We start from the raw sequence: 25,371 nt of genomic DNA on the forward strand, positions 1-25,371 counted from the left end.
TTTCAGATGGTGAGGGTACCTGCACCAGAGGCTGGCGGGATGGGCGTGGAGTCATCATTCAGAGGAGCTGAACGCTCTGGGAGTGACACGCAGGGCAAACTGTGAGGGGCTTATGGTTGCAGCAGTGAGGATGAAGGGCCTTTTCCCTCCGACTTGCAACCCCTCCTCCCACTCAGCTGAGTGTACCGCCCCTGACTTCATGGCGGATACTTCAATCAGCCAGTGTGTATTCAGGCAGTATGGACACCAGCATGTATCCGTGCATCGTGCATTCCCCATTAGAACACGTGGCCCATCTAGGATGACCTGGCAGCTAAGGAACTGGAAGTACGCCCCTCTTGGCGCTGGGTTTTAGCCCAGATGTTGGGACTGGTCTGCAGGGGAGAGGGCTTACCTGGAGACACCCATTGGTTGGGTGAGTTTGGGGGTTTCATTTCCTTTCCTTATAGTGAGTGTGTAGACGTCGGCTCCAGACTCAGATGTTCTCATCAGACCCCGAATCCAGTTGATTCCTCTCCCACCCCCCATTCTGCTCACATGAAGACTGTGGGTCAAGTCATTTATATCTCAGGCATGTTCCAAAAGGTGTAAAGCGCCTGGGTGCCAAGTGGGATGACCACGCCCTTGCAAACATTCACGATCGACCAGCAATGACCGTCCAGGTAGTCCATCCTCTGTAGACCTTTCCCAGGTGTGATTCGGGGAATGATGGAAATGTGAACAATAGCAGAGATTCAAGTCGTTCCTGAGCATTTTGCCCCCTTGCTCACATATCCCATTATGACATGATGAAAGTCACAAAAAGGATGCTCATAAGTTATCCAAACATTTGTAAAATGGAGACATTGTTTCTGCCTGAGAACAAGAAGCCCATTGAATGAGACAGAGTAGCCTCTGGGCCACATTTCGTTTCCTTTTAAACTCTAAGTTCTGTTCTTCCAGGAAGCCTTCCTGTGATGGGGAGGTTCCAGATAACCCTTCACACTCACAGATGTTCACTCTGGCTCTCACCTGCTCACATGTTGCTTAAGAAGTGTTTGTAGAGTTCTTTTTTCTTAGTGTTGTGTCCCAAATTAGGTTGTAAGTTCTGCGGAAGGGGATCAAGTCTTTTATTTATTTATTTTATTAGTTGGAGGCTAATTACTTTACAATATTGTGGTGGTTTTTGCCATACATTGACATGAATCAGCCATGGATTTAAAATTTTCTCTCTCCTTCTCTTTCCTGCCTTTCCATGCATCACGTAGTTCATGGCTCTGACCAGTGACGTGCTGAACACGTTTTAGAAACTTTCCTGTAGTCCAGACCAGCATTTCAGCTTCACAGCTTAGACACTCTCAGACAGAATCAACTGTAAGATGAACTACTATTTCATGTACCACTGAGAAGGAAAAAAATTGTTGCCAGTTAAACTACGTAATGAAATCATTAGCAATGCCCTGATTTCTGCTGTTATAATGTGCGTCTTAGATGTCAATAATGGCTGTTCCCCTACCTCTGAGAACTGGCTGAATGAGCCAAGTGCAGGCTGTGTTTTCAGATCGCTGCCCTCTGGTTTGGAGTGGGATGGATCCACGGGGACGGTAAACAAAGCCCTGCCCTTTGATACATGCTTCCTTGATAGGCTGAGGGTCACCTAGACACTGGCCCATTTAGCAGATAGAGAAAGTAAGAGATCCTAACACATTCAAGAAAAAGGTCAGCTCTGACCCCTAAACCACGAGTGCAACTTGAGAACACCAGTGAACCCGTTTGGGGAATGTTCGGGCACATCCCACTCCTGAGATGTAGCGTTCTCGGGGGAGAATTAAGGAAGAAACGGGGGCTATTAGCATAGTATGCTGACTTTGGAAATCTGCCTGGGAAAAACACAAAATAAACAGGACGGTGGGCAGAGGGGACAAGAGGGGACAAGAGAGCATTCTAAAACAGGCCAGGCCTGCTCAGATGATGTTTTCATTGGATCATCTTGGCTTCTGAGTTGCAACTTGAGGGAGCGGTGGGACCAGAGAGGAAGCAACTGTGACATCCCAGGGGTGCATGCATGTGTGGTCGTGGGCGTTGGGAGTGGGTAGAGAGAAACAGTCGGGTTTGGGGTAGTTCTTTGAATTCTGTGAGCCCATGGGATATGCTGTTAGAGTGGACATGGAATAAGAGGAGAGGCAGGAGTTTGGTGATACCATGATATTTTTGGCCACATCACCTGGAAGGATGGAATTGCCATCAGGTAAGATAAAGATGAGATGGTTGGATGGCATCACTGATTTGATGGACATGAGTTTGAGCAAGCTTCGGGACCTGGTGATAGACAGGGAAGCCTGGCGTGCTGCAGTCCATGGGGTCGCAAAGAGTCAGACACGACTGAGTGACTTAACCGAGCTGAGAAAAAGATGGCTGTGGGGGGAGCAGATGGCTGAACAGGCAGGCAGACTGGGGCATGTTAATTCGGACACAACAGCAAGCAGCAACAAAAGTTTGAGATGCCTGTTAAAAATCCAGGTGAAGGTGTCGAGTGGGCAGTTGGTTATGTAAATTGGAGTCCAGGGGGAGGTTCGGGCAAAGGAGTAAATATGAAGGCTGTGAGCATCCCCAGGGTGTCTGGATGAGTTGACCAAGGGCTGAGTGCTGGTCAGAGAGGGAGGAGCGGGAGCTGAGCCTAGGGGCACTCTGGTCAGGGGTGCTCAGGGCAAGGAGGAGCCCCACGGGGTAGGGGACCACCAGCAGTCACCCGTCTTGGGATGCAAAGGGAGGACTCATCCCAAGGAGCAGACGGCAGTCAAGGATGCAAAGGCCACTCTGGGTCCAGGACAGGACTGGTCCTTTGACTTTTGTCACATAGGGGTTTCGACTGCCCTTTAGGAGAGCAGTTTGGGGACATGGGAGGGGGTACAGGGAGCTCTTTTTTACAGCCCGTTTCTTCTTGCCTGACCCTCTGTGTAGCCAGGCATCTAGGTATTGACTCCAGGTGATTGAAAGAAAGCATGCAACACACTTGGAGACCATCATTCTGAACCCCCTCAGCTTCTCCTCGCGAAACGCTCCGTTGTTCTAATTACTCTGGGTCCGTCTTCCAGTTTCCTCACCTGGAAACGTGTGGTGCGCACGCTGGACGCAACTGTCTGATAAGGCTCTGACTCACGTGGCACACGATTAAGGTGATGATCCAGTTTTCGCTGGATTTGTTTCAATTTCATGTACCTTTGTACTCCCTTTAAAAGGGCTTCATTAAACATACAACAAATTATGACTTAACTTTCATACCTTAATAAAAGTTTCCATCTAAATGCATTCACAGATTAGAAGATACCCTTTTGTCTAGACCACGGGCCCTTTTAGGGAGTTGAGAAGAATCTGATCACCAAACGACTCAGCCCGGCCTAGATGAGCTTTATCGAGTCCCTGTGTGTACTGACTGGCCGGCTTTAAAAGATTTCTAGCCCTAACTTTTAGATAAAACTTGAAAGTCTTTCAAAGTACTTTTCCTATGCAATATTTAATTAGCCATTAACAACACTGTGGATATTTAAAGCTAAAAACTACTATTCTCAAGTCATTAATTAACCGATTCATTCATTTACCCAGATTGCAATCTCCCATAAACTTGTTTAGTCACCAAAGAAATTGCATAACCTTGCAGACTGGTGTCATTTTTCTAAACAATAATTATTTAATATCCTCGGATAGTGTTGGTCTTCACATTTCTGAGTGTCTTGTGTCATTAGTCACTTTGTATAGTCTGTGTGAATTGCACAAGTAATGTTGACAGATGCGTCTCTAAACCCCCTTTAGCTATTTATTTTTATTTTTGCAGTGGCCTCTCTCGTGGGGCACGGGCTCCAGGGCTGTCCAACGTCAGTAGGTGCAGTGCTTGGGCTCAGCTGTTGTGGCCCATGGGCTTAGTTGATCCTTGGCACGTGGGATCTTCCCGGACCAGGGATCGAACCCATCCCCCTGCATTGGCAGGGGAATTCTTAACCACTGGATCACCAGGGAAGTCCTCTTAACCCTCTTCAGATACACAGTTTTCCCTTCCATTTCTTTTTTCCCTTGCAATTTACTCGTTGAAAAAAGTAGCTTGCATGCGCAGCAGCCCTCACAGACTGCCTTTTGCTGAGGGTCCCTGTGGTGTCGTTTAGCATGTCCCCTTGCTCTGTGGATGACCTGTAATATAGCTCAGTGGTTGGATACAGAAGCTCTAGCAGATTCTATTTCCTGGTTAGATGTGTTCCCATAGGAAGCACAGGTCTGGTTGCTTCCCTTTGTGGTGTAGCAACCATTGAGCTTCAATGCTGTCTTTTTTTTTTTTTTTTCCTTTTTTTTTTTCCTTTTTTTTCCTCCATGTCTCCCCATTCACAATACAGACCAGGTAAAGGGCCTGCCTGGGCTGAGGTGTATATGGGGTGGATTTACTCTGCCTCTTCTTTCTATACAGTCAGTGTAAGAACACAGCCTGTGGTAAGCATCGGGAGGCCTAAACTTGAAATGAAGCTAGTCTGTGGGATTCGGGGGTGTTGGAGGCAAGCTGGAGCTGTCCACCCAGGGCTGTTAATTCCGCATCACACTCGCCCGGTAAGCCTCGCCTGGGCCCACCTCTCCTCCTGACCACCTCTCCTCCTGACCACCTTTCCTGACCACTGCATCCGCCCTTCTCTGGACTTGCAGTAACTGGCCTTCTGTTTCTGCACCTCACCCCACAGCATGGAGGGCAAGGCGTGGCACCCCTTGTTACTCGGGCATGGCCCCCTTTCTGCCCCCACTGTCCTTCTACCCGCCCCTCAAGTTCCAGGCTCGCTGCCCTCCCTCGGTCCCCGACAAGCCAGGTCCCAGCTTAGGGTGCCAGTGTGAACCGTCGTCCGCTGGCTGCGTCCTGCTCAGCTTGCTTCCTTCCCACACGAGACCCCTCAGAGGGAGCCCACCACTGTGTCCTGCCCTTCTACGTGTCCCTGTTGTTTCCCTCGCATCTGTGCTTCACTCGGTCACCTTCACTCAGGCAGAATCAAGTAAAATGTAAAGGCAAGACCTCAGCAGCCTGACGCTGGGTTTGAATCCTAGAGCCACACTTTCCATGCGGGGCAACCTCGAGCAATGAGCTGAATGAACTTGGGTGCCGCCGACTCCAAACCTTTTGTACGTGAGAATTAAGGAGGCTGTGAGCATTGAGATAGGCAGCGTAGTAGTAAAGACTCCACCTGCAGGAGGTGCAGGAGACGCGGGTTCAATCCCTGGGTCGGGAAGATCCCCTGGAGAAGGAAATGGCAACCCACTCCAGTGTTCTTGCCTGGGAAATGCCATGGATGGAGGAGCCTGGTGGGCTGCAGTCCAAGGGTCACAAAGAGTCAGACATGGCTGAGCATGCATGCGCGTGCACACACACACACACACACACACACACACAGAGCGTGTGGAACAGCGCCTGCCCCACAGCAGCAATGCGCTGGGGTCAGCCATCCCTGCTTCCGCCCGCTGTACATGTCTGTACACTTATCACTAGACACCCAGCGCCTGGCATCCTGGAGTCCTTGTTGAGTGAAGGAATGAAGGACACGTGCACACCTGCGCGGAACTACCCTGGAAGCCGAGCCTCTCACGTAGACACTGGGCCAGTGGCAGCTCAGATGATACAGGCCTTCATGTTTCATTGCCAGAGGCTAGAACTGGAATACACGAGAGAAGGACGGAGCAGCTGCAGCCGTAGAAGTGGGAGGTCGGTCTGGTTCTCCATCGCAGGCAGCCCCTGCTGGCTGTCCAACCGCGAGGTCCTTCTAGCTCCCTGGTGTCACCTTCCTAGACACGGCCGTGTGTCTTGGCCACCGTCCGCCCACTGGGATTGGGAAGCCTCGCCGTGTAGGTGAGGTCTGGGGTCGCTTGGCTCAGGTCCCTGGGAGAGCGTGCCTCGCTCTGCTGGCCATGGCCGTGGGGCAGGGGTTGGACATCGTTAATAGGAGGGGTTGCTTGCCGGTTCATTTTATTACGTTATTATCTTTTGTAAACAGGGAGCATGGGGCACTGATCTGTGCACACACACAGACACACACAGACACGACTGGACCTATGACCTCAAGTGGGGATACCTGAGTCCGGACTCTCATTAGTTTTCCTTGCGACCCAAGAGCGTGACCTCTCAGAGCCTCCCAGACACAGACTGAACCCCGTCAGGGTGCCTGGCGCCTCAGCCACCCCGCAGCCGTGATGCTCCAGGGGCCCGGGTGACGCAGGGTCTCAGGCGGGCTTGTGTGGCCCCTGCCCTCCCCCGGGTCTCCTTCTGAAAGTCAGTGACCCCTGAGGCCATTGGGTCCGTTCAGAGACGGGTCTGTGGGGGCGCCTGCGGGCCCCGGGAGCCAGGGGAGCTGTATTCGCGGCTCTGGCCAAGACAGCTCCACACACAGGTGTGCCCGCTGCCCGTCCAACCTTGGGCCCCGCCCAGCATCACGACTGGAAAAACAACCCGAGGATCACCTGTCACAGGTGGGGTGGGGGGCGGGGCCTTTCTCAAGCCAGGAACAGCTGGACCTGCTTGTCCATCGTTCAGTTCTGTTCCACACTCAGGGAGAGCCTTTTCCAGGGGCCGGGTGATTATTCAGAGTGGAATCTGGCTGTTCAGTTAACCAAAGAAGCTCTGCCAGCAAAGGTCTACCCCTTCTCCCCACCCCCGGCCGTTCCACGCCCTGCATAAGAGCTGGGCCAGTAGGTGGGTGGGTTGCAGGAGTGGGGAGGGGTGGGGAGGGGTGGGGGAGGGTCAGCTGCCCAGCCCCTCCCCTGCAGCATTCCTGCCGAAGAGCAGGCCTCCCAACGGTGCTCCCATTTCAGTATGGGGATGCCTGTTTCCCTTCTATCATTAACTCTTCTCCAGAAATACCCTTTTCCTGAGGGAGTTACAAGACCCATCCATGGGGGAAAGTGCCAAGTGTTTAATAATAAGGCCTGTACCTCCTCACTCCAAGAGCGTGGAGAAAAAAGTTGCAGAGGGGTGAGTTTTGGTTCCACATCCAGAAGAACTTTTTAGCAATTAGATGTGTGTTATAGTTTAAAAATGGGGGGCTGCCTGTATAGAAGTAAGCTCCCCATCTTTGGACAGATGCCGGCCAGGGGCTGGATACTGACCCCATCTTGTGGGTATGTAAGAAAGGAGAAACTTTATGTTTCTGTTTTTCTGTATGTTTGAAGTTTCAAAATATAAATTTTAATGGAATTTAATATAACATAAATTTTAAATAAACTACAAATTTTACAAATAAAATGTACCTCTAAAATAAACAGTGCTCTTTCAACTTAAAAATTCAGTAACAGTATATTATAGCTAATGTATCAGAGGTACTTAGGAATGCTTTGGCTGGAAGTAACAGAAACTCACCTATAAAAATCTTAAGCAAGAAGTCTCAAGGTAGGGTATCTAGAGTTAGGGTAGCAGCTCAGCAATGTTGTCAAAGATCAAGGCGAGGTCCTTCTTTCTTTCCCTCCATTCTTAACACAGTGGCCTGTTTGACTCATGACCACGAAATGGCTGCTTCAGCTCCAGGCATCACACTAATATCCAAGGTAGAAAGAAGAGAGGAATCTAGGTCAGTGGTATCTAAAAAGCTTCCCGAGAAGCCCCTAACAATCTGTGTCACATGACCCCCATTAGAGACTTTCCCACTCTCTTCAGTTGAAATGGACAAGGAGAAAGGGGTTGGGAATGAATGCGCTTGTGTCTAACACAGCCAGCATCTGATTATCTGTTTATTTTAGCATAAGGCTTAATGCTGCCTATAGTTACAAATTATTTTAACTGTTCCTGATGCCATGTATCTCCTCCCAAAGCAATCATGGTGAAATAGAGAGGACAGAGACTTGCTCATTGAATGCTAAAGCCCTGACAGGACTTATTAGATACCAGGTTCTCCAAATGTCTCCTTGGACGTTTTTTCTGTTGGCGACACTGCCTTCTGACCCTTTAATTTGATATTTTATCTATTTGACAGAATTTGTTTTTTCACTGGGGTGCTAACAAACTCAGCAGGCTCACATGGTTTTCCTCCTCTGCTAACAAATGCACAGATCACTGGTATTTTCAACTTAGCTCTGGGATTAGGAGGCCAACATGTCGCTGTCCCAGTGGACATGTTTCCACAGGGAGGGTGGAAGAAAAATCGTCAGATAAAAAGCTGACAGTCACCAAAACAATGTTACAGCATTTTTTGCAGATCAAGCTATGTGACTATTTCAACCACAAGAGTGAACAAGAAATAACTTTTCTGACAAAAGAGGATCTGGGACTCCCCTGGTGGTCCAGTGCTTAAGACACTGAACTTCCACTGCAGAGGGCGCAGGTTCAATTCCTAGTCAGGGAAGATCCCGCATGCCCAGTGGCACAGCCAAAAAAAAAAAAAAAAGGATCTGCCACAGTCTAGTGAGCACAATAAAAAGAATAAAGGAGCTGTTACCTCAGGTCACCTGGCTCACATCCACCTTATGAGTCCTCACCTCTGTGGCTCACTGGTGAATTGAAGTTTTTCTGTGACGCACCATCTATCTTTGATTCTCTTCTTTTACACAGGTTAGCTTTGCATTTTTTCAGTGCCTGTGGAAATGTCTTAGTAGTTAAGCTTCCCAATCACCTTTTTCTCTCCAATTTTACTGAGATGTAATTGACATATAACATTATATGAGTTTAAAGTTAGAAGAGGTACTCTGCTTGATTCTCCATGAGGACATGGCTTTTGTACTAAAAAAGTCTCACAGTTTGTGGTTTTGAGGTATATTTGTGATGCGTGAACCGAGACTCCACACCCAGGTCCCAAGCAGCCTCTAGGGAGCAGAGGGTCTCCAGTCACGGTGGCTATTTTCAGCTTGACTTGCTTCTCAATACCCAGGCAACCCCCAGGGGCTCACATGCATTTATTTAGACAGTAGTGTTGACTAGACAGCCAGGTTTGTTTGTCTCTCTATATCCGGAAGTTTGCTCACAGTGAGTTAAATAAGCGTTCTCTGCCTCTCGGTGCCAGGACTCCCCAGGAGGTGGTGAGGATGCACTCAGAGCTTGCTTTCCCCTCATTTTCATTCTCTCTGCCACATGTCCTGCCCATCCCAACACCCTTTATACAAAAATCCAAAACGCCACACTGAAGGAAGCTGTGAAGGGAAGGACTTTCCTTTCTCCTCAAGGCTGGATGATTTTCCATTTCATCCTCCTTTGGCCAAGGATGACAGTAGGTCTTTGCTCTGCCATCATTTAACAAGCTGGTTCTGAAAATAAAAACAAGCTGGTTCTGAGCCTGAAGGGCCCCTGGGGATTTTGCATAAAGACTGCTGAATCAAAATCCAGTATCCGGTTCAGACAGCTGACCTGGGTGATTACCCAGGACCTCCAGGGCTAAGTGGAGACTACCGCCCATCCACTTGTGAAATTACTCAGCCCTTCCTCTCAGGGCACCCCTCAGTGTCCATATTATAAGAAAAAGGAAAAAGAAGGAGAAGCAATTACGAGAAAAAGAACAGGACTCGGCTGATGAAATGTGAGATGAGAGTCTTGTTAGGTGAGGAAACTGACTGTCTTTAAAGTGAGTCATCCAGACATCTAAGAATCTGATGAAAGGTGCAAATCCCTTTTCCCAGAAAAAAATATAAAATATGCATATAATTTGTTTGCAATTCCTTGTGATTCATTGTTACACATCCCCTAGTAATATATGGACCATAGGTTAAGAATTCCTCTTTTGGAAGCAAGTTAGAAGAAGCTGCTATCAAAAGTACCTCTTTTTTATATTGCTGTTTTTATTTTTATTTATTTATTGCTCTGCTGGGTCTTTGTCGCTTCATGGGCTTTCTCTTGTTACCTTGTGGTGAGTGGGGGCTGCTCTCTAGTTGCAGAGCATGAGCTTCTCATTGTGGTGGCTTCTCGTGTTGCAGAGCACGGGTTCCAAGCATGCAGCCTCAATAGCCATAGCTCCCAGGCTCTAGAGCACAGGCTTGATAGTTATGGTTCAGTTCAGTGGTTCAGTCGCTCAATCGTGTCTGACTCTTTGAGACCCCATGCACTGCATGCAGCACACCAGGCCTCCCTGTTCATCACCAACTCCCAGAGTTTACTCAAACTCATGTCCACTGAGTTGGTGATGCCATCCAACCATCTCATCCTCTGTCTCCCCTTCTCCTCCCGCCTTCAATCTTTCCCAGCATCAGGGTCTTTTCCAATGAGTTGGTTCTTCACATCAGGTGGCTAAAGTATTGGAGTTTCAGCTTCAGCATCAGTCCGTCCAATGAATATTCAAGACTGATTTCCTGTAGGATGGACTAGTTGGATCTCCTTGCAGTCCAAGGGACTCTCAAGAGTCTTCTCCAACACCACAGTTCAAAAGCATCAATTCTTTGGTACTCAGCTTTCTTTATGTTCCAATTCTCACACCCATACACGACTCCTGGAAAAACCATAGCTTGGACTAGATAGGCCTTTGCTGGCAAAATAATGTCTCTGCTTTTTAATATGCTGTCTAGGTTGGTCATAGCTTTTCTTCCGAGCAGCAAGCATCTTTTAATTTCATGGCTGCAGTCACCATCTGCAGTGATTTTGGAGCCCCCAAAAAAGTCTCTCACTGTTTCCATTGTTTTCCCATATATTTGCCATGAAGTGATGAGACCGAAAGCCATGATCTTCATTTTTTGAATGTTGAGTTTTAAGTCAACTTTTTCACTCTCCCCTTTCACTTTCATCAAGAAGCTCTTTAGTTCTTTGCTTTCTGCCTTAAGTATGGTGTCATCTGCATATCTGAACTTATTGATATTTCTCCTAGCAATCTTGATTCCAGCTTGTGCTTCACCCAGCCCAGCGTTTCTCATGATGTACTCTGCATAGAAGTTAATTAAGCAGGGTGACAATATACAGCCTGGATGTACTCCTTTCCCAATTTGGAACCAGTCTGTTGTTCCATGTCCAGTTCTAACTGCTGCTTCTTGATCTGCCTACAGATTTCTTAGGAGGCAGGTCAGGTGGTCTGATATTCCCATCTCTTGGAGAATTTTCCACAGTTTGTTGTGATCCACACAGTCAAAGGCTTTGGCATAGTCAATAAAGCAGAAGTAGATGTTTTTCTGGAACTCTCTTGCTTTTTTGATGATCCAGCGGATATTGGCAATTTGACCTCTGGTTCCTCTGCCTTTTCTAAATCCAGCTTGAAGTGTTGGAAGTTCCATCTGGAAGTTGGAAGTAAATCCATCTGGAAGTTTACGGTTCATGTACTGTTGAAGCCTGGCTTGGAGGATTTTGAGCATTAATTTGCTAGCATGTGAGATGAGTGCAATTGTGTGGTAGTTTGAACATTCTTTGGCATTGCCTTTCTTTGGGATTGGAAAGAAAACTGACCTTTTCCAGTCCTGTGGCCACTGCTGAGTTTTCCCAATTTGCCGGCCTGTTGAGTGCAGCACTTTAGCCACATCATCTTTTAGGATTTGAACAACTGGAGTTCCATCACCTCCACCAGCTTTGTCGCTGTGGTGCACGGGTTTAATGGCCCCACGGCCTGTGGGATTCTCCTGGACCAGGGATCAAACCTGTGTCCCCTGCATCGGCAGGTGGATTCTTTGCCACTGAGCCACCAGGGAAGCCCCCACAGTACCTCTTGAAAGGTCTCATCACACAAAAGAGAAAAATGAAATTTGTAACTATGTGAGGTGATGTATGTTAACGTACTATGATCATTTCGCAATATACACGTATGTCAGTCATTCTACTGTACTCCTTAAACTCATACAATGTCATATGCCAATTACATTTCAATAAAACACCTCCGCAGGTGGCTGGGATATAAATCTTAACCACAAAAGCATTTCCTCTGGCGCTGAAAAAATGCAAAGCTAACCTCATGTGATAGAAGGGGACCGAGGAAGGATGGCTCCTCACAGAAAAACTCCAGTTTACCAGGGTCAAGTCTCCTGTTGGAGACAAATATCTCCCATCGATGCTAAGTTGTTTTCCATTCTGTTTAATTTCAAGACAAGGCAAGTATAAATCCTTCTGAATGGCAATGGACTGATCCTTCTGGAAGCGATTCAAACACATCAACAAAATAACTCGATCTCAAAAAAAAAATGGTTTGTTTACCTCTGTAAAGTTTTGCTTCTTCCTGCTCATTTTTCTGGTGGATTGAAACTCCTGCTTCATTAAACCAACCTGTTTGTAGACGGGTGTCTAGGATCAGGTGAACTCATTCAGACTCAGGCTGGCGTAGTTCACGCTGCGTAAGAAACAACTCCAGGCCCCAGTGGCTCAACGTGGCAGGAGCCTCCTCCTCGCTGGTGCAAATCCTGCTGAAGGTCCCCACCGCCCTCCAGGCCACCTCCAATCTATGCGCTTCAGCTCTCCAGCCCCCTTACATCCACACTATCACTGCATGATGGAAAATGGGCCGAGAGACGAGCAGTAGGAAGCATACAGGATGCTTCCAGCGATATTTCTTTGGTTAAAGCAAGTTACACCGTGATGCCTAATTCTAGGGAGATGGGGAAGCCTGATCCTTCGGTGGGCACAGAGGCAGTCAAGAACCAAATGATGATGAAATGAAAGTGAAAGTTGCTTAGTCATGTCCAACTCTTTGCAACCCCATGGACTAATACAGTCCATGGGATTTTCCAGGCCAGAATACTGGAGTGGGTAGCCTTTCCCTTCTCTAGGGGATCTTCCCAACCCAGGGATCGAACCAAGTCTCCTACATTATAGGCCAATGCTTTACCAGCTGAGTCACCAGGGAAGTTGAACCAAATGATGAAGTTAGAACATCTGCCACAGGGACCGCGAGAACGTGGCTGAAAAGTGCAAGTTGAGGAAGGTGTGCCTGGATATTCTCTGTGGACGGGGAACTACCACCACCTTCAGACTTTAAAAATAAGTGACAGGCTTTCCACTTCCTCTGTTATCCTTGACGGGGTAACAGAGGGGAGGTTATCTCTCCTTCCACAAAGAGAAAAAGAGAATATAGGAAAAATGGGTTCAGACTTTCGACAGGACCTTGATCATTGCGAGAAGCGGAACAGGTGAGGCCCATGGTGTCTCCAGATGTTGCCTGAATGCTGATTCCAGGCCCAGAACTGGGAAGGGGGAGCCACATAGAATTTTGTGGTCTCCCTGAGTTGAAGAGACAGATCAGAGTTTGGGGAGATGAAGGTGGCTAGGATGAGATGGGCAGAAATCAGGAGAGAAGGGAGCTAAAGGAAAGGGCTGGTCATCTTCTAGAGAGCTGCACCTGAGTCCCCTGGAGACAAGGCTTTGGCTGAAGATTGCCCCATGCGTCCCTATGAGGTCACCATGGGAGGACAGTGATAGAACCAGCAGAAATCAATTCCCAGGACTCACAGAGGGCTGGGAATACGTCACAGAGCCGCCAGCCAGAGCGGGAAGACACCCCACTGCAGGCTACTGGGGGATCTCAGAAAGGCGTCCCTCCAGAGGGGGCTCACGTGTGTCCCCGCCACGAGCCCAGTCTCCTGCCTGGACTGAAGGGAACCGTCTCTCCTGCTCACCGCCTTTCTGTTCTATGCGTCCAGCCCCCTCTTCCCACCCCTGGCCTTTCTGCTTGCTATCCTCTCGGCTGAGTGAGGTCCTCGGTAGCTAAGTCATGGCGTCTCCTCAGGAATCCAGGTGAAGCAACAATCATCACAGTCAATGTTATTAAGTGAAGGAGTGAATGCAGCCTGAGGTTTCCGTACCCAGCTGGGAAGGACCCGGGGAGCAGGGTAACCTGGATGGGGGAGCACTCAACGTGCCATTCTAGGTGCAGTCCTGAGCTCAACACTTCCGTTATTAACCCTCCCTTCCCCTCTTCACCCATTCATCAGTTACATCTGATGGCTAAGAAACAGAACAGAAATCCACTGTTAGTATCTGATGGCCAAAAATACCTGGGTGCCCTTCGGAGAAGGCTTCCCAGGCAGCACTAGTGGGAAAGAAACCTGCCTGCCAACGCAGGATATGCAGGAAGATGAGAGTTCGGTCCCTGGGTCGGGAAGATCCCCTGGGGCAGCAGGAAATGACAACCCACTCCCCTATTCTTGCCTGGGAGAGCCCATGGACAGAGGAGCCTGGCGGGCTGCAGTCCGTCAGGTTGCAGAGTCGGAAAGGACGTAGCGACTGACCATGCGCGCACCCAGACAGCAGCAGGGCCTTGCAGAATAATCTTCCTTGGGCGGGGGGTGGGGAGAGGGGGCGCTGCCCCTCAGCCCGGAGGGCGGGTGGCCCTGCGCCCAGCACCGGGGCTCAATTCCAACAAGGCTCCGGGCCTCCCCCTCGGCCTGTCGCGTGCTTCACCGTCCAGACAACGTGCATCACGTGATATTGGACTTAATGTTCAAATAAGAAGCTCACAGAGTCTCAGCCATTTTGGACTTTGCTGCGAGCCTGTGCCAGAGGAAGGTGCCTGCCAAAGCGCCGGCAGTAACTTCAAAAGCCTTGGAGATGATGCATCTCTTCTCCTAATGCCCATGCTAGTTGGCAGAAAGATCACAGAAACTTGCTGGGTATTAAGATTGTATTTTTAAATTCTGTTTTTAAAGTTGCTTTCTAATGTAGACTAGTTTTTTTTTTTTTTTTTTTTTAAGTCTTTATTGAATTTATTACAATATTGCTTCTATCTTATGTCTTGGTTTTTTGGCCCCGAGGCACGTGGGATCCTAGTTCCCCGAACGGGGATGGAACCCCCAGCCCCTGCATTGGGAGCCCGCAGTCTTAACCACTGGACCACCAGGGAGGTCCCCCCCTTGTTACTTTAGAGGCTCATCATTTTGTGAAGGATCAGCGCTTGTCAAGCCGAGGGGCGTGAGTGCTGACTGAGGCTCTGAACTTGGTGCCCGGCAGCTGTGCAGCGGGGGTGGGGGTGTCCCTCCCGGGGTGGGGGCGTCAGCCCCGCCCTGGCTCCCCCACTGTGACAGCAGGGACAGTGGTGATCATTACGGAAGGGAGACTCGGTGTCCGCACCGCCCCGCACCAACTGCTGGGGAGTTGATTGGCACCCGCTGACCACTGAGATCAAGGAGGTTTATAGGAAAAAGAGGGTCTCTGGACGCTCAGCTTGGATCGCATCTCCTGGTGAGCTCGCCTTTGTCTCCTGCCGGCTGGGACGTGCCCAGAGCAGCAGGTGGAAGTCCGAGCCGGTCCAGCTTTTTGAATCGGCAGGGTTGAGGAGTGAGGAACACAGGCAGTCTGCGACACGCTCCGCCGTGCCCTTAAACGCACTGGAGCCGGGTCCCCTAGGGTCCCTCGGGAGGCAGCGCTGCCCGCACTGAAGCCATGAGCGGTGGGCTTGCACCCAGCTCCCTGCTCTCGTGTGAGCGCCTCGGGGAGGCCCCAGGGCTGGTCAGGGCTCTGGACACACCTGCGCTCCGCTGGGCCACCCCGGGGCTGAGGGGACCGAGATCCAGAGAGCTCACATGACTTGTTGACGGTGACAGACTGTTGGTATCAGACTTGGGACCAGAGCCCAGGGCTCCCACTCACAATTCAGACCTCTCCACGTTGCCAAGGGTTTCTTCACTGGAGGGAAGGTCTTCAAATTTTGATGATTCCCATTTCACAGGGTTGAACCAGCAGATGAACCGAGGTCTGTACGTGCAGAGACAATCAGTCTAGTTCATGGTCAGTACTAATAACGCCCAGGAAACAGATGGTTTGTGAAACTAGATCATTCCAATAGCTTTGAAAAACATTTTTAGTGATGTCAAATATATTTTTATACATTTTTCCATTTTTATAGAAAAATAGTTGATCTACAGCACTATATAATTCAAAGTGTACAGCATGATTTACATATATTAAGAAATGATTATAATGGGTTTGATTAACATCCATCATCTCATATGGATACAATAAAAAGAAATGGAGAAAAGAGGAAAAAATTTTCTCCTTGTGATGAAAATCCTCTGGATTTACTCTTAAAAACTTTCGTATACATCATCCAGCAATGTTAGCTAGAGTCACCATTTGTACATTAGATTTTTAAAAATTATGAACAAGCTCATTGCTAAAAAATTCAGAAAAATATAATTTTATATAAAGATCACTCATCATCTTACCCCCAAAGAACCTCTGGAGGAGCTCAGTCTTAGCTCATGTCCTGCTTCCCGGTCCAAGTGCTGCTAGATTTGGGACCAGAGCCCAAGTCTAGATTTCACTGATGCCAGCTTTTTATCCTCATCCACAGTCACTTGTTGAATGACTTCTGTATGTCCCTGAAAACACTTACTGATCCCCAGGCAAACTGCAATTGTCTGTTTGCTTCCCCCGCCCCCCCCAAGTTATTAGTTTAGTATTTGTTTTTATTTATTTGGCTGTCCGGTTCTTAGTTGTGGCACAAGGCATCATTTAGTTGGGGCATGTGGGATCTAGTTCTCTGACCGGGGATCGAATCCAGGCTCCCTGCATTGGGAGCGTGGAGTCTTAGCCACTGATCACCAGTGAAGTCCCAAATGATTTCTCAGTTTGGGTGCTACTGACACTTCACCCAGAGCTCAGTTGGTAAAGAATCTGCCTACAATGCAGGAGATCCCTGGGTTGGGAAAAACATCTGGAGGAGGAAATGTCACCCCACTCTAGTATTCTTGCCTGGAGAATCCCGTGGACAGAGGAACTTGGCGGGCTACAGTTCATGGGATCTCAAGAGTTGGACACGACTTAGCAACTAGAGAGAGAGAGAGAGAGAGACACTTAGGGTGGATAATTTTTCGTGGGGCCTCTTCTATGCATTGGAGGATGCTGAGCAGCCTCTTGGCTCCTACCCACCAGATGACAGTCTGTCCTCAGTAAACGTCCCTACTGTGTCTCCCGAGGACAAGGTTACCTCTGGCTGAGCCGATACTCTCAGTGCAAGTGATGGGGCTGTGTGTGCCCTGTGACACCAGGCATCTGACTGTGGGTGGCCGCCGTGTCCTCGCTCACCACCACATCCCTGACACCATCTTACACCTGGAGAAGTGCGTGACTCCGGCTTCCTGGTGAAGCAACATCATTTTTGGTGATGTCAGTGGCTTTTCTCTGGAATTGATGATTCACCACCAACCCACCTCCTGGGCCTCCCTAATTCATCAGAGCAGCTCCTGGGGATGAGCCAGGTGAAAGGCCCGCATCATTAAGAAAAAAAAAAAAAAAAAGTGCTTCAAACTTATGCCTCACCCAGGTTCCTGGTACACACATTTTTCTCTTTCTCTCCCACCCCGCCCCCCCAGAGTTCTGCAAAGCCTATAAAGGGATTGCTTAATTGAACTTTACAACTTTCCTTGACTTAAGATATGGATGTGTATTCTTCAAGACCTTTGAACTTAGTCTTGACTCAGAAGCTAAACAATCTTCTCTACAGAGGTTTAATGGCCTTCGGACAACCTGGCCTGTTGTTGGCCTTTGAACTGTCAACAGCATTTAGACAGCACAGGGACTCCAGTTAAAAATACTGTGCTACATACACATGAAAGCTATACTAAGACAGTAGATCTTCTCATCTCATCCACACAAAATTATAACTATGTGACGTGATGGACGTGTTCACTAACCTTGGTTATCTTTTGCAAATATACACATACAAATCATTATGGTCTTTATCTTCTATTCACACAAGGTTGCACAATTATAGCTCAGTAAGGCTGGGGAAAAAAATATTCTTTCTGCTTTGCTAAAACTTCGATTTGTTCCCCTGGTTCTTTTTTTTTTGGCCATGCTGTGAGGCCTGTAGGATCTTAGTTCCCCAAACAGGGATTGAACCTGGGCTCACAGCAGTGAAAGTACTAAGTCCTAACCACTGGACCTCCAGGGAATTCCTCCCCTGGTTCTTTTAAACTGTTTGCTGGTGAAGCGTGAAAGATTACAGCTCATCCTTTAATGGTCTCCGCTACTGTGTATATTTTTTGGTGGTTTTATTCGTTTTTTAATTCTTTGTTTTTAAAAATATTTTCTTACAGAAGTCAATTGCTGGGTATGGGATTTGATTTTGCTCTATCTACAAGCAAGTAAGTTAGTTTGTTGCTGTTTCATGGATGCTGGCAGGAGAAAGGGCCTCCTGAGTCAGAGGCAATGGGGGTAACTTTAATGGTACAGGCGGGCAGGGAGCTTCACCCACTACACTACTTTGCAAGTCCATCGGTGGCAACTGGGGGACGCTAGAGGGACACCTGCTCAGGCAGTGGGTTGTGTGACAAGCAAGGAAACTGGAGCTTGGGAAACCTGCATTTTATAGCAAGCAATAAACACGCCTGTTCTTATCAGAAGACCTTACCTCATCAAGGACATTTGCTGCAAGCAGGCTGAGAATCAACCTGGGTAAAAGCGTAAGGACTCTGTATTCTTGGCACAGCTGAACAAGGTCAGCTGAAGCATGAGAGACCCTTGGGAGAGGAGTTCAAATTCTTCTTACTTTCTTGGAGAAAAGATTGAAAAAATCAAAACAGGTTGAAAAAAGAAACATACATCAGAAAAAAACACCTTCCTCCCTCATTATTATCAGTAGTTCCACTTAGCAATTATTCAACCACAGAAAGTTACTTGAGTACTTTTACTACTTTAAATAAAGGACATTAATAGCTTGGATTCCCAACATTTAGACAGGATCACTTGAAACTCTCCACCAAGGCTGTAGACCAGGAGTGCTGGGAAAGGCAGTCTCAGGGGCACAGTCTTTTCACCCCTGCACAGCCACAAAAGGGGTCTCAAGCCTGGGGTCTCTATAGAGTTACTCTCATGGCCTGTGTGGGCCTATCTCTCTATTCAGGACTATCTCACCCTGTTCTGGGTTTGACATGCATTTCTTTGTTCTGCTTAAGCGCCTGGTCAATCCCACTGCAACATCTGTTCCCAGGGCAGAAGGTTCAGGGTCTGTTCCCTGCTGCACAATAGGGGTGGGTGCAGGCCACCTCTCACTGGTTGTTGGGACTAACACTCATTTTTGAAGTTGATCTCCCTCTTTATGTTCGTTCCGTCCAGTGCCTTATGAGTTGTGTCTTTTATGGACTCCAACACCTGCCAACCCTACAGGGGGCCAACTTCCTGGACCCGCTGCTTCTGGAGACAGGCAACCAGAGTCACATGCTTGACAAGTAGACAGACCTTCTCCACCAAGCCTTTACCACTCCTCTCCAGATACTCAGCTACAATGTTTACATTGTTAAGATTTATAAAAAACATAAATTTTCTATCTTTTGCAATAGCTAAAGGTTGATACAATTAAAAATCAGAACACCAACATATCCTATATGAACCACACAATTTGTCTGAAGCCAGAGGATGAAAAATATACATTCAGTCAGTTCAGTTGTTCAGTCGTGTCTGACTCTTTGCGACCCCGTGGACTGCATCACCAACTCCCGGAGTTTACTCAAACTTATGTCCATCGAGTCGGTGATACCATTCAACCATCTCATCCTCTGTTGTCCCCTTCTCCTCCTGCCTTCAATCTTTCCCAGCATCAGGGTCATTTCCGATGAGTCAGTTCTTCACATCAGGTGGCCAAAGTACTGGAGTTTCATTAGGGTTTTAAAATTTTGCAACTTCCAGGAGAATCTTCGAAATACAAACATCCAATGGACACATTTTCCACCGCCTTTCAAGCTACCTTTCCTGGGTCACAGTCAGCTAACATTATTTCGAGTGTCCTATGTCATCTCTTTTTCTTAGAATCCTTTTCATTTTCATGGTTCCTTCCTCAGACAATCAATATATTTATGTTAATACTGACTCGGCCATTTGGGCCCCCAAATAAGAGAAAGCTCCTCACGATCAGGCCTCCGTGTGACCTGCTCTGCGGCTTGGGTCACGTGATCCAGCAGATCCAGTGGTACCCAAAGCATCAGTGGCAGAAAGGGATGCTGTCTGGAGCCTTTGGTGGAAGCATCTCGGCGCAGGCCTTGGGGTTTGGAGCACCTCCCTGCCATTCTCCACAGACGACCACTCTCCCTCTGAGAAAAAGCTCTTGGCCTGAAACAGACGGAATGCTTACCCACAGGCCAGCAAGTCACCATGAGACCTGAGCTGCCCATCAGGATTGGGTGTTACCTGACCACCGTAAGGCCGAGTGTGCAGAGCGGCGCTCCCGCACTGAATGGAAAGAGCACTGCAGGCTCACGTTACACGAGGACGTGGCCCAGACACCAAGGCCCCCACTCCCGCGACGCTGCCTTCTCCTCCCGCCCGCATCTACGGCCGCAGAGGGAGCCGCAGAGGGAGAGAAGTCTGCGCGGGGTTTCCCCGGGGTCCTGCCCGACGTGTAGATACCGCCCCCCAGTGGACAGCGGCAGCACCACAGCCTCTCCCTGGACACGCCGGAAGGACAAGGCGACGGGATGCTTACCAGCGAAGTAAGGCCTGAGGCATCAAGAGGAGGAAGCCTCTCTTAAGGGATGAACACACACACTTCCTGTAGGTTCCGTTTCCCTGGAGAACCCTAACACACCGGGCATCGGCATTTGTTCTTACTGCCTCTCCGGGTAACTATGACAAGTTTCCTGGACTGATAACACTCATTTAAGGAATTAGCATTATTAATTCATGTTAGGAGAAATAAATTCTGGGGCAAAACTCATCACCTGGACTCTGTCTTGCAGCTGGCAACATGAAACAACGATCAAAAAAACAAACAAAAAAAAAAATCACACAAAAACACCAAAAAGTGTTTTGAAAAAGTGCTTGAGAATTTACTGTACAGTTTTTTTAAACAATTTATTTATATGTTGGCTTCTACATGCTCTTGCATTTGTGTAAAACATTTATACATATTCTTTACAATTTGTACATATATTAAATGGCTGTATCATAAACACTGTTCTATGAGATTTTATAAAAGAAAAATCAAGTAGGGAAAATTACTTATAAAACATTAACAAAAAAAAAAAACCCGTGATATTGAAGAACAAGAAGTTCTCATATTCGTGTTCATTTGATTTCCTCTTCTATTTATTTTTTGGTTTGACTTTATTTGTGCTGGCCCAAAACTTCCATTCCCTATCATGTAACTATCAGGTCAGAAGAGGGAGAGCGGTGCGAGCGGACGGTAAGGCAGCCGTGGAGGGCGGCGAGGTCTGCGGCGCTGAGACCGTGTCTGCGAGCGCCCCAGGTTAAAGCTGACGGTTCGCCAAGACCCTGTTTTGCTTTATGCCATTAAGTAGTGATGACAAAATTCTGTCTGAACTTTAGGATACAGGCAGGATGCATCGCTCTGAACTTTTTCTTCTCGCAGGTAAAAGCTTGGGGAGGGCCGCATGTTACGAGACATAGCACCCTCGTCAGCCCCTTAAAACCTTCCCATCCGGTGGGGCCGGGAGAGGCTCGCTCACCTGTGCTTCATCGTTTCAGATAACCCCCACCGGCCCGCTCGTCTAAAATCCCAATCGAATGGCAAAATCACGCTTTCCCCAGCACTGCTCACGGTGCCTCCTTGAGCAGTTCGAGACTGCGAGGTCAGCGGAAAGCCTGGGAGGAGTGTTTGCCCACAGAGACGTGGCTGCTCCTTCCCCAGGAGCCGAGCCAGAGCGCCTCCCCCGAGACCCCGGGGCTTTCTCGGTGAACCTTCCAGCCTCACCCGGGCTCAGAAGGGAACGCGAGGCATACGGCACTTTAGGGCGGTGGGCGCGGGGGCTCTGATCCCAGGGTTCTGCCGAGCTGGTCCTCTGGAGGGATGCGTGCGGCAGGGCCACGTGAGGGGCGGGAGCCCCTGCTTGCTTCCTCTGTAGAGAAAACTGAGTGTCTGAGTTATAAACATCTCAGTGGAAGGCGTGCAGAATTTCCTAAACAGATAGGACTCTCAAAGGGTGGAAAGGAGTTATAAAAATATACAAACATATTATGTTTTTTACTCTGGCATATTTTGCATTTTTTAAGAAAGCAATTAGTAATTATCTGACGTTGGGCGGCAACAGAACTGTGGCTGACTCATAAATTACAATTTTATGCAAAATATCGGGGGGGGGGGCAAATCCCTAATTTTCCATTCAAAATTCTGGTAATTTTAAGTACTTTCCAAAAATAGACAATTTCCATTTGGATGTGGAGATGAACTAGACTATTTCTAAAAAACTGATGCATTTAGGCGCTTAATAAAGAAAATGGAGTTTTTTTTCCAACTCTCCTTTTTTTGGTTTTCTTTTTGCTTCTTTTTGGATGATGGGGAAAAAAAAAGAGAATCAAATTGCGTCGTCCCAAGTCAGAAGGAAGCACTTCGGCGTTTCTTCACGTTCGTTCCATCTGTCCTACATCACCGGGAAGCGGCCGAGGGCCTGCCTCAGCTTTTCCGCAATCTGTTGAGATACAGAAAAGCGTGAGATGTCTCCCACGGTGACCCCGTGGGGTTTTCTATTATTTCCATTTCTTCTCAAACACTCCAAACATTTCAAATCCCGTCACTGGTAGATGCTCCTAGTCTCTCCCAGCCCCAACTCAGCCTCTGAGCAGTGGAAAGGGCAAGTGTCAGTTGCTCAATGGTGTCCGACTCTTTGTGACCCCATGGACTGGTAGCCCGCCAGGCTCCTCTGTCTGTGGGATTCTCCAGGCAAGAATACTGGAGTGGGTTGCCATTCACTTCTCCAGGGGATCTTCCTGACCCAGGGATCAAACCCGGGTCTCCTGCATTGCAGGCAGATTCTTTACCATCTGAGCCCCCAGGGAAGCCCTATAAAAGTGAAAGTGTCCGGGCAGCAGAGCGCGTGCTAAGTTGCTTCAGTTGTGTCCAACTCTTCGAAACCTTATGGACCGTAACCTGCCAGGCTCCTCTGTCCGTGATATTCTCTAGGGAAGAATACTGGAGTGGGTTGCCATTCCCTTCTCCAGGGGATCTTCTTGACCCAGGGATCAAACTCACATCTCTTACGTCTCCTGCATTGGCAGGCGGGCTCTTTACCACCAGCGCCACTTGGCAGGGAATTCTGAAATTCCCAGATGGGACTGCTGGCCGCGGTGCCCAGCTCACAGGAAGCCAGGCTCCTTCCAACCACACGGCGTCATTTCTAGACCATCAGCCTATCCTCCCGGGATCCGGTCTCTGTGCTGGGCCCAGACTCCCCTGCCTTCCCGGACACCTGTGACCTCCTGAGACAGGCCCTGCTGCTGCTACACATGTGGAGACAGGCTGCCCCTTACGCTTGTCTCTGAAACCACCTGTTTCCAACACACACGGACAGTATGCATGGAGCACGTGGGCCGCGGCTCCCTTCCAAGAACCCCTGCGGCGGACACGCGAGCGGCAGTGTCCACCCACAGACCAGAGGATGCGTGTGTGGACATGAGTCTGGGGCCTTCCGATCCCTGAGCATACAGGAGATGACCCCATGGAAACAGTGGAAAGCTTAGGAAGAAATACGGCAGCCAACACGCGGTCAATCGTAATAAGTTACAGAACTTGTCTTTGAGGTCTGAGTTTCCGTTTATGGGCTAGATCTTTGTTTTCTGTACATCCTGGTGAATAACAAAATTGCTCTGCAGAGGTGTGAACGTCTACATTTTCATTACCGGTTCCTGAATGGAACCATCTAAGGCTTCACTCCCCCTCTTGCTTTTGTTTTCCTTCTGAAATCCCTCTGCACACTGCGAAACCCTCGCTCACACACAAAGCCGGCCTGTGCGGTCCCGCGCGGTGCCAGGCGCCTTCCCCAGCTGGGCCGGCAGGGTGACCTCATCTCATAGCGTCCCCTGCGCACGGAGCGGCGGGCACCGGACCAGCACCCCGCACCCTTCCTTCTTGGAAAAAAAGTCCCCTCTTTAGCCCAGTGTTCCTCAAAAGGAAAACGCAGATATGGTTAAGAGATTGGAAAAAAAATCCCTGCTCAGTATTTAGCCTCCTTTGGCTTACTGAGAAGTGAAGTTGCTCGGTCATGTGGGACTCCCTGCGATTCCATGGACTGTAGCTTACCAGGTTCCTCTGTCCATGGATATGGATACCAGGCAAGAATATGGATATATATACATATACATATATGGATACCAGGCAAGAATACTGGAGTGGGTTGCCATTTCCTTCTCCAGGAGATTCTTCTGAACCCGGGGGTCGAACCTGGGTCTCCCACGTTGCAGGCAGACACTTTGCCCTCTGAGCCACCAGGGAAGCCCATTAGTTGCCTCACTAGTTAGGGTTAAAAACCACAGGCACCCAGCTTCACAGGGAGCCCTGGCGGGACACGGGGAGCCCGGGGGACAGGCCGACTCACCGTCTCGTAAAACTGCACCTGCTGCTCCAGGTACAGGCGGATGACGCTGTTGTAGTCGTAGATCCGGTTACTGTGGAAGTGATTCATCTCAGCTGCAACCAAGACCAAGACATCGGTCAGAGCCCCCTGGACTGCAAACAAACACAGCTGTGTCTCTGGCCCAGTCATGATTCATCATCAGCCAGGCTGGCCTGTGCCAGTTCCTGACAAAAATGCCACAAAGAGGCTAGAAAAACAATTTGAACAGGTAACGGCAAAAGCACTTCTCCATAGATGGATGATTACTGTCAATCTGCATGTTAAATCTTTTTTTAAATAAATTATTCCCTTACATTTATTTAACTTTAATATCTTTCAAAACTGTGTATGTGTGTTCACGCACACACGCTCAGTTGTGACCAACTCTTTACTCCATGGACTGCAGCCCACCAGGCTCCTCTGTCCATGGAATTTTCTAGGCAAGAATACTGGAGTGGGTTGCCATTGCCTTCTCCATGTATGTTAAGTATTTTTTTTTTTTTTTTGCATGTTAAATCTCATAAAGCCCAACATGATCACACAAATGACGGCTCTTGTTTGAGTAAGAAACCAGCTTGGGCCCACTGGCTGCCAGCGACCTCGGTTAAGAATGTCGAGTCTGCCCCCGGGGGCCCCCGCGAGGTGCCACGTCCTCTGCTGCACGGTGACTGCCCAGGCGCCTCCGACAGGCTGGGCAGAGGCGAGACGTGTGGAAGGCCGCCCTCAGGGCAGCTGATGCCTGGTGCCACCGCGCGCCAGCACTGCCAGAACTCGGCCTCAGACGCCCAGCCTCTGTGTCTGCTGAATGTCCCGACTCGGCAAACGGACCCCTTCTCCGACTCTGCCTGAGTGCCGCCCCCATCCATCACCAGTATCCGAGAGGCCTTCCTCACCAGGCCCCACATCACCTCTGTCGTTTCCCTACACGCCATACCTACAAAGCCAACCACTGCTGGCATAAATTCCTGTAAAAAGCTCATTGTTCCGGGTTTTAGGTTGTTACCTGAAGTTGTACAATGCTTTCACTCGTCTATTGGGATAACTCCAAACACAAGGTCAAGACCGACTTTCCCTTCCAAGCCCCAAGCTTCAGTCAGTCCTCCCTGTTTCTGCCCCGAACTGTCCTCGTTCTGGAAACCTTTCACACATTCTTCTCTTCTGCTTTCTCTCTAGTCCTGAAGGATCCTTTGGAAAAGCCCATAAGTGCCCTTCATTCTC

General features: G+C 48.8%; 1 protein-coding gene and 1 non-coding gene across 3 annotated transcripts in view; both read right to left on the reverse strand.

Annotated features, from left to right (window-relative positions):
- Positions 1 to 4,336: 4,336 nt before the first annotated feature.
- Positions 4,337 to 4,472, reverse strand: LOC136165841 (small nucleolar RNA SNORA51). Its single transcript, XR_010662808.1, has one exon. It is a non-coding gene; the product is annotated as a small nucleolar RNA SNORA51 (small nucleolar RNA).
- Positions 4,473 to 20,610: 16,138 nt separating this feature from the next.
- The window catches only part of SNX9 (sorting nexin 9), an 89,110-nt gene continuing 84,349 nt past the window's right edge, over positions 20,611 to 25,371 (reverse strand). Inside the window, exons 17-18 of one of the 2 annotated variants that reach the window (XM_065931056.1) lie at positions 24,136 to 24,266; positions 20,611 to 22,233 (exon numbers count right to left, since the gene is read on the reverse strand). In XM_065931056.1, coding sequence (XP_065787128.1) covers positions 22,186 to 22,233; positions 24,136 to 24,266 — 179 coding nt within the window. In that variant the 3' untranslated portion in view covers positions 20,611 to 22,185. The remainder of the gene's footprint in view (positions 22,234 to 24,135; positions 24,267 to 25,371) is intronic. The other variant, XM_065931057.1, reaches the window with a different exon arrangement.

The sequence above is a fragment of the Muntiacus reevesi genome, chromosome 3, assembly GCF_963930625.1.
Source record: "Muntiacus reevesi chromosome 3, mMunRee1.1, whole genome shotgun sequence".
Classification (NCBI taxonomy): domain Eukaryota; kingdom Metazoa; phylum Chordata; class Mammalia; order Artiodactyla; family Cervidae; genus Muntiacus; species Muntiacus reevesi.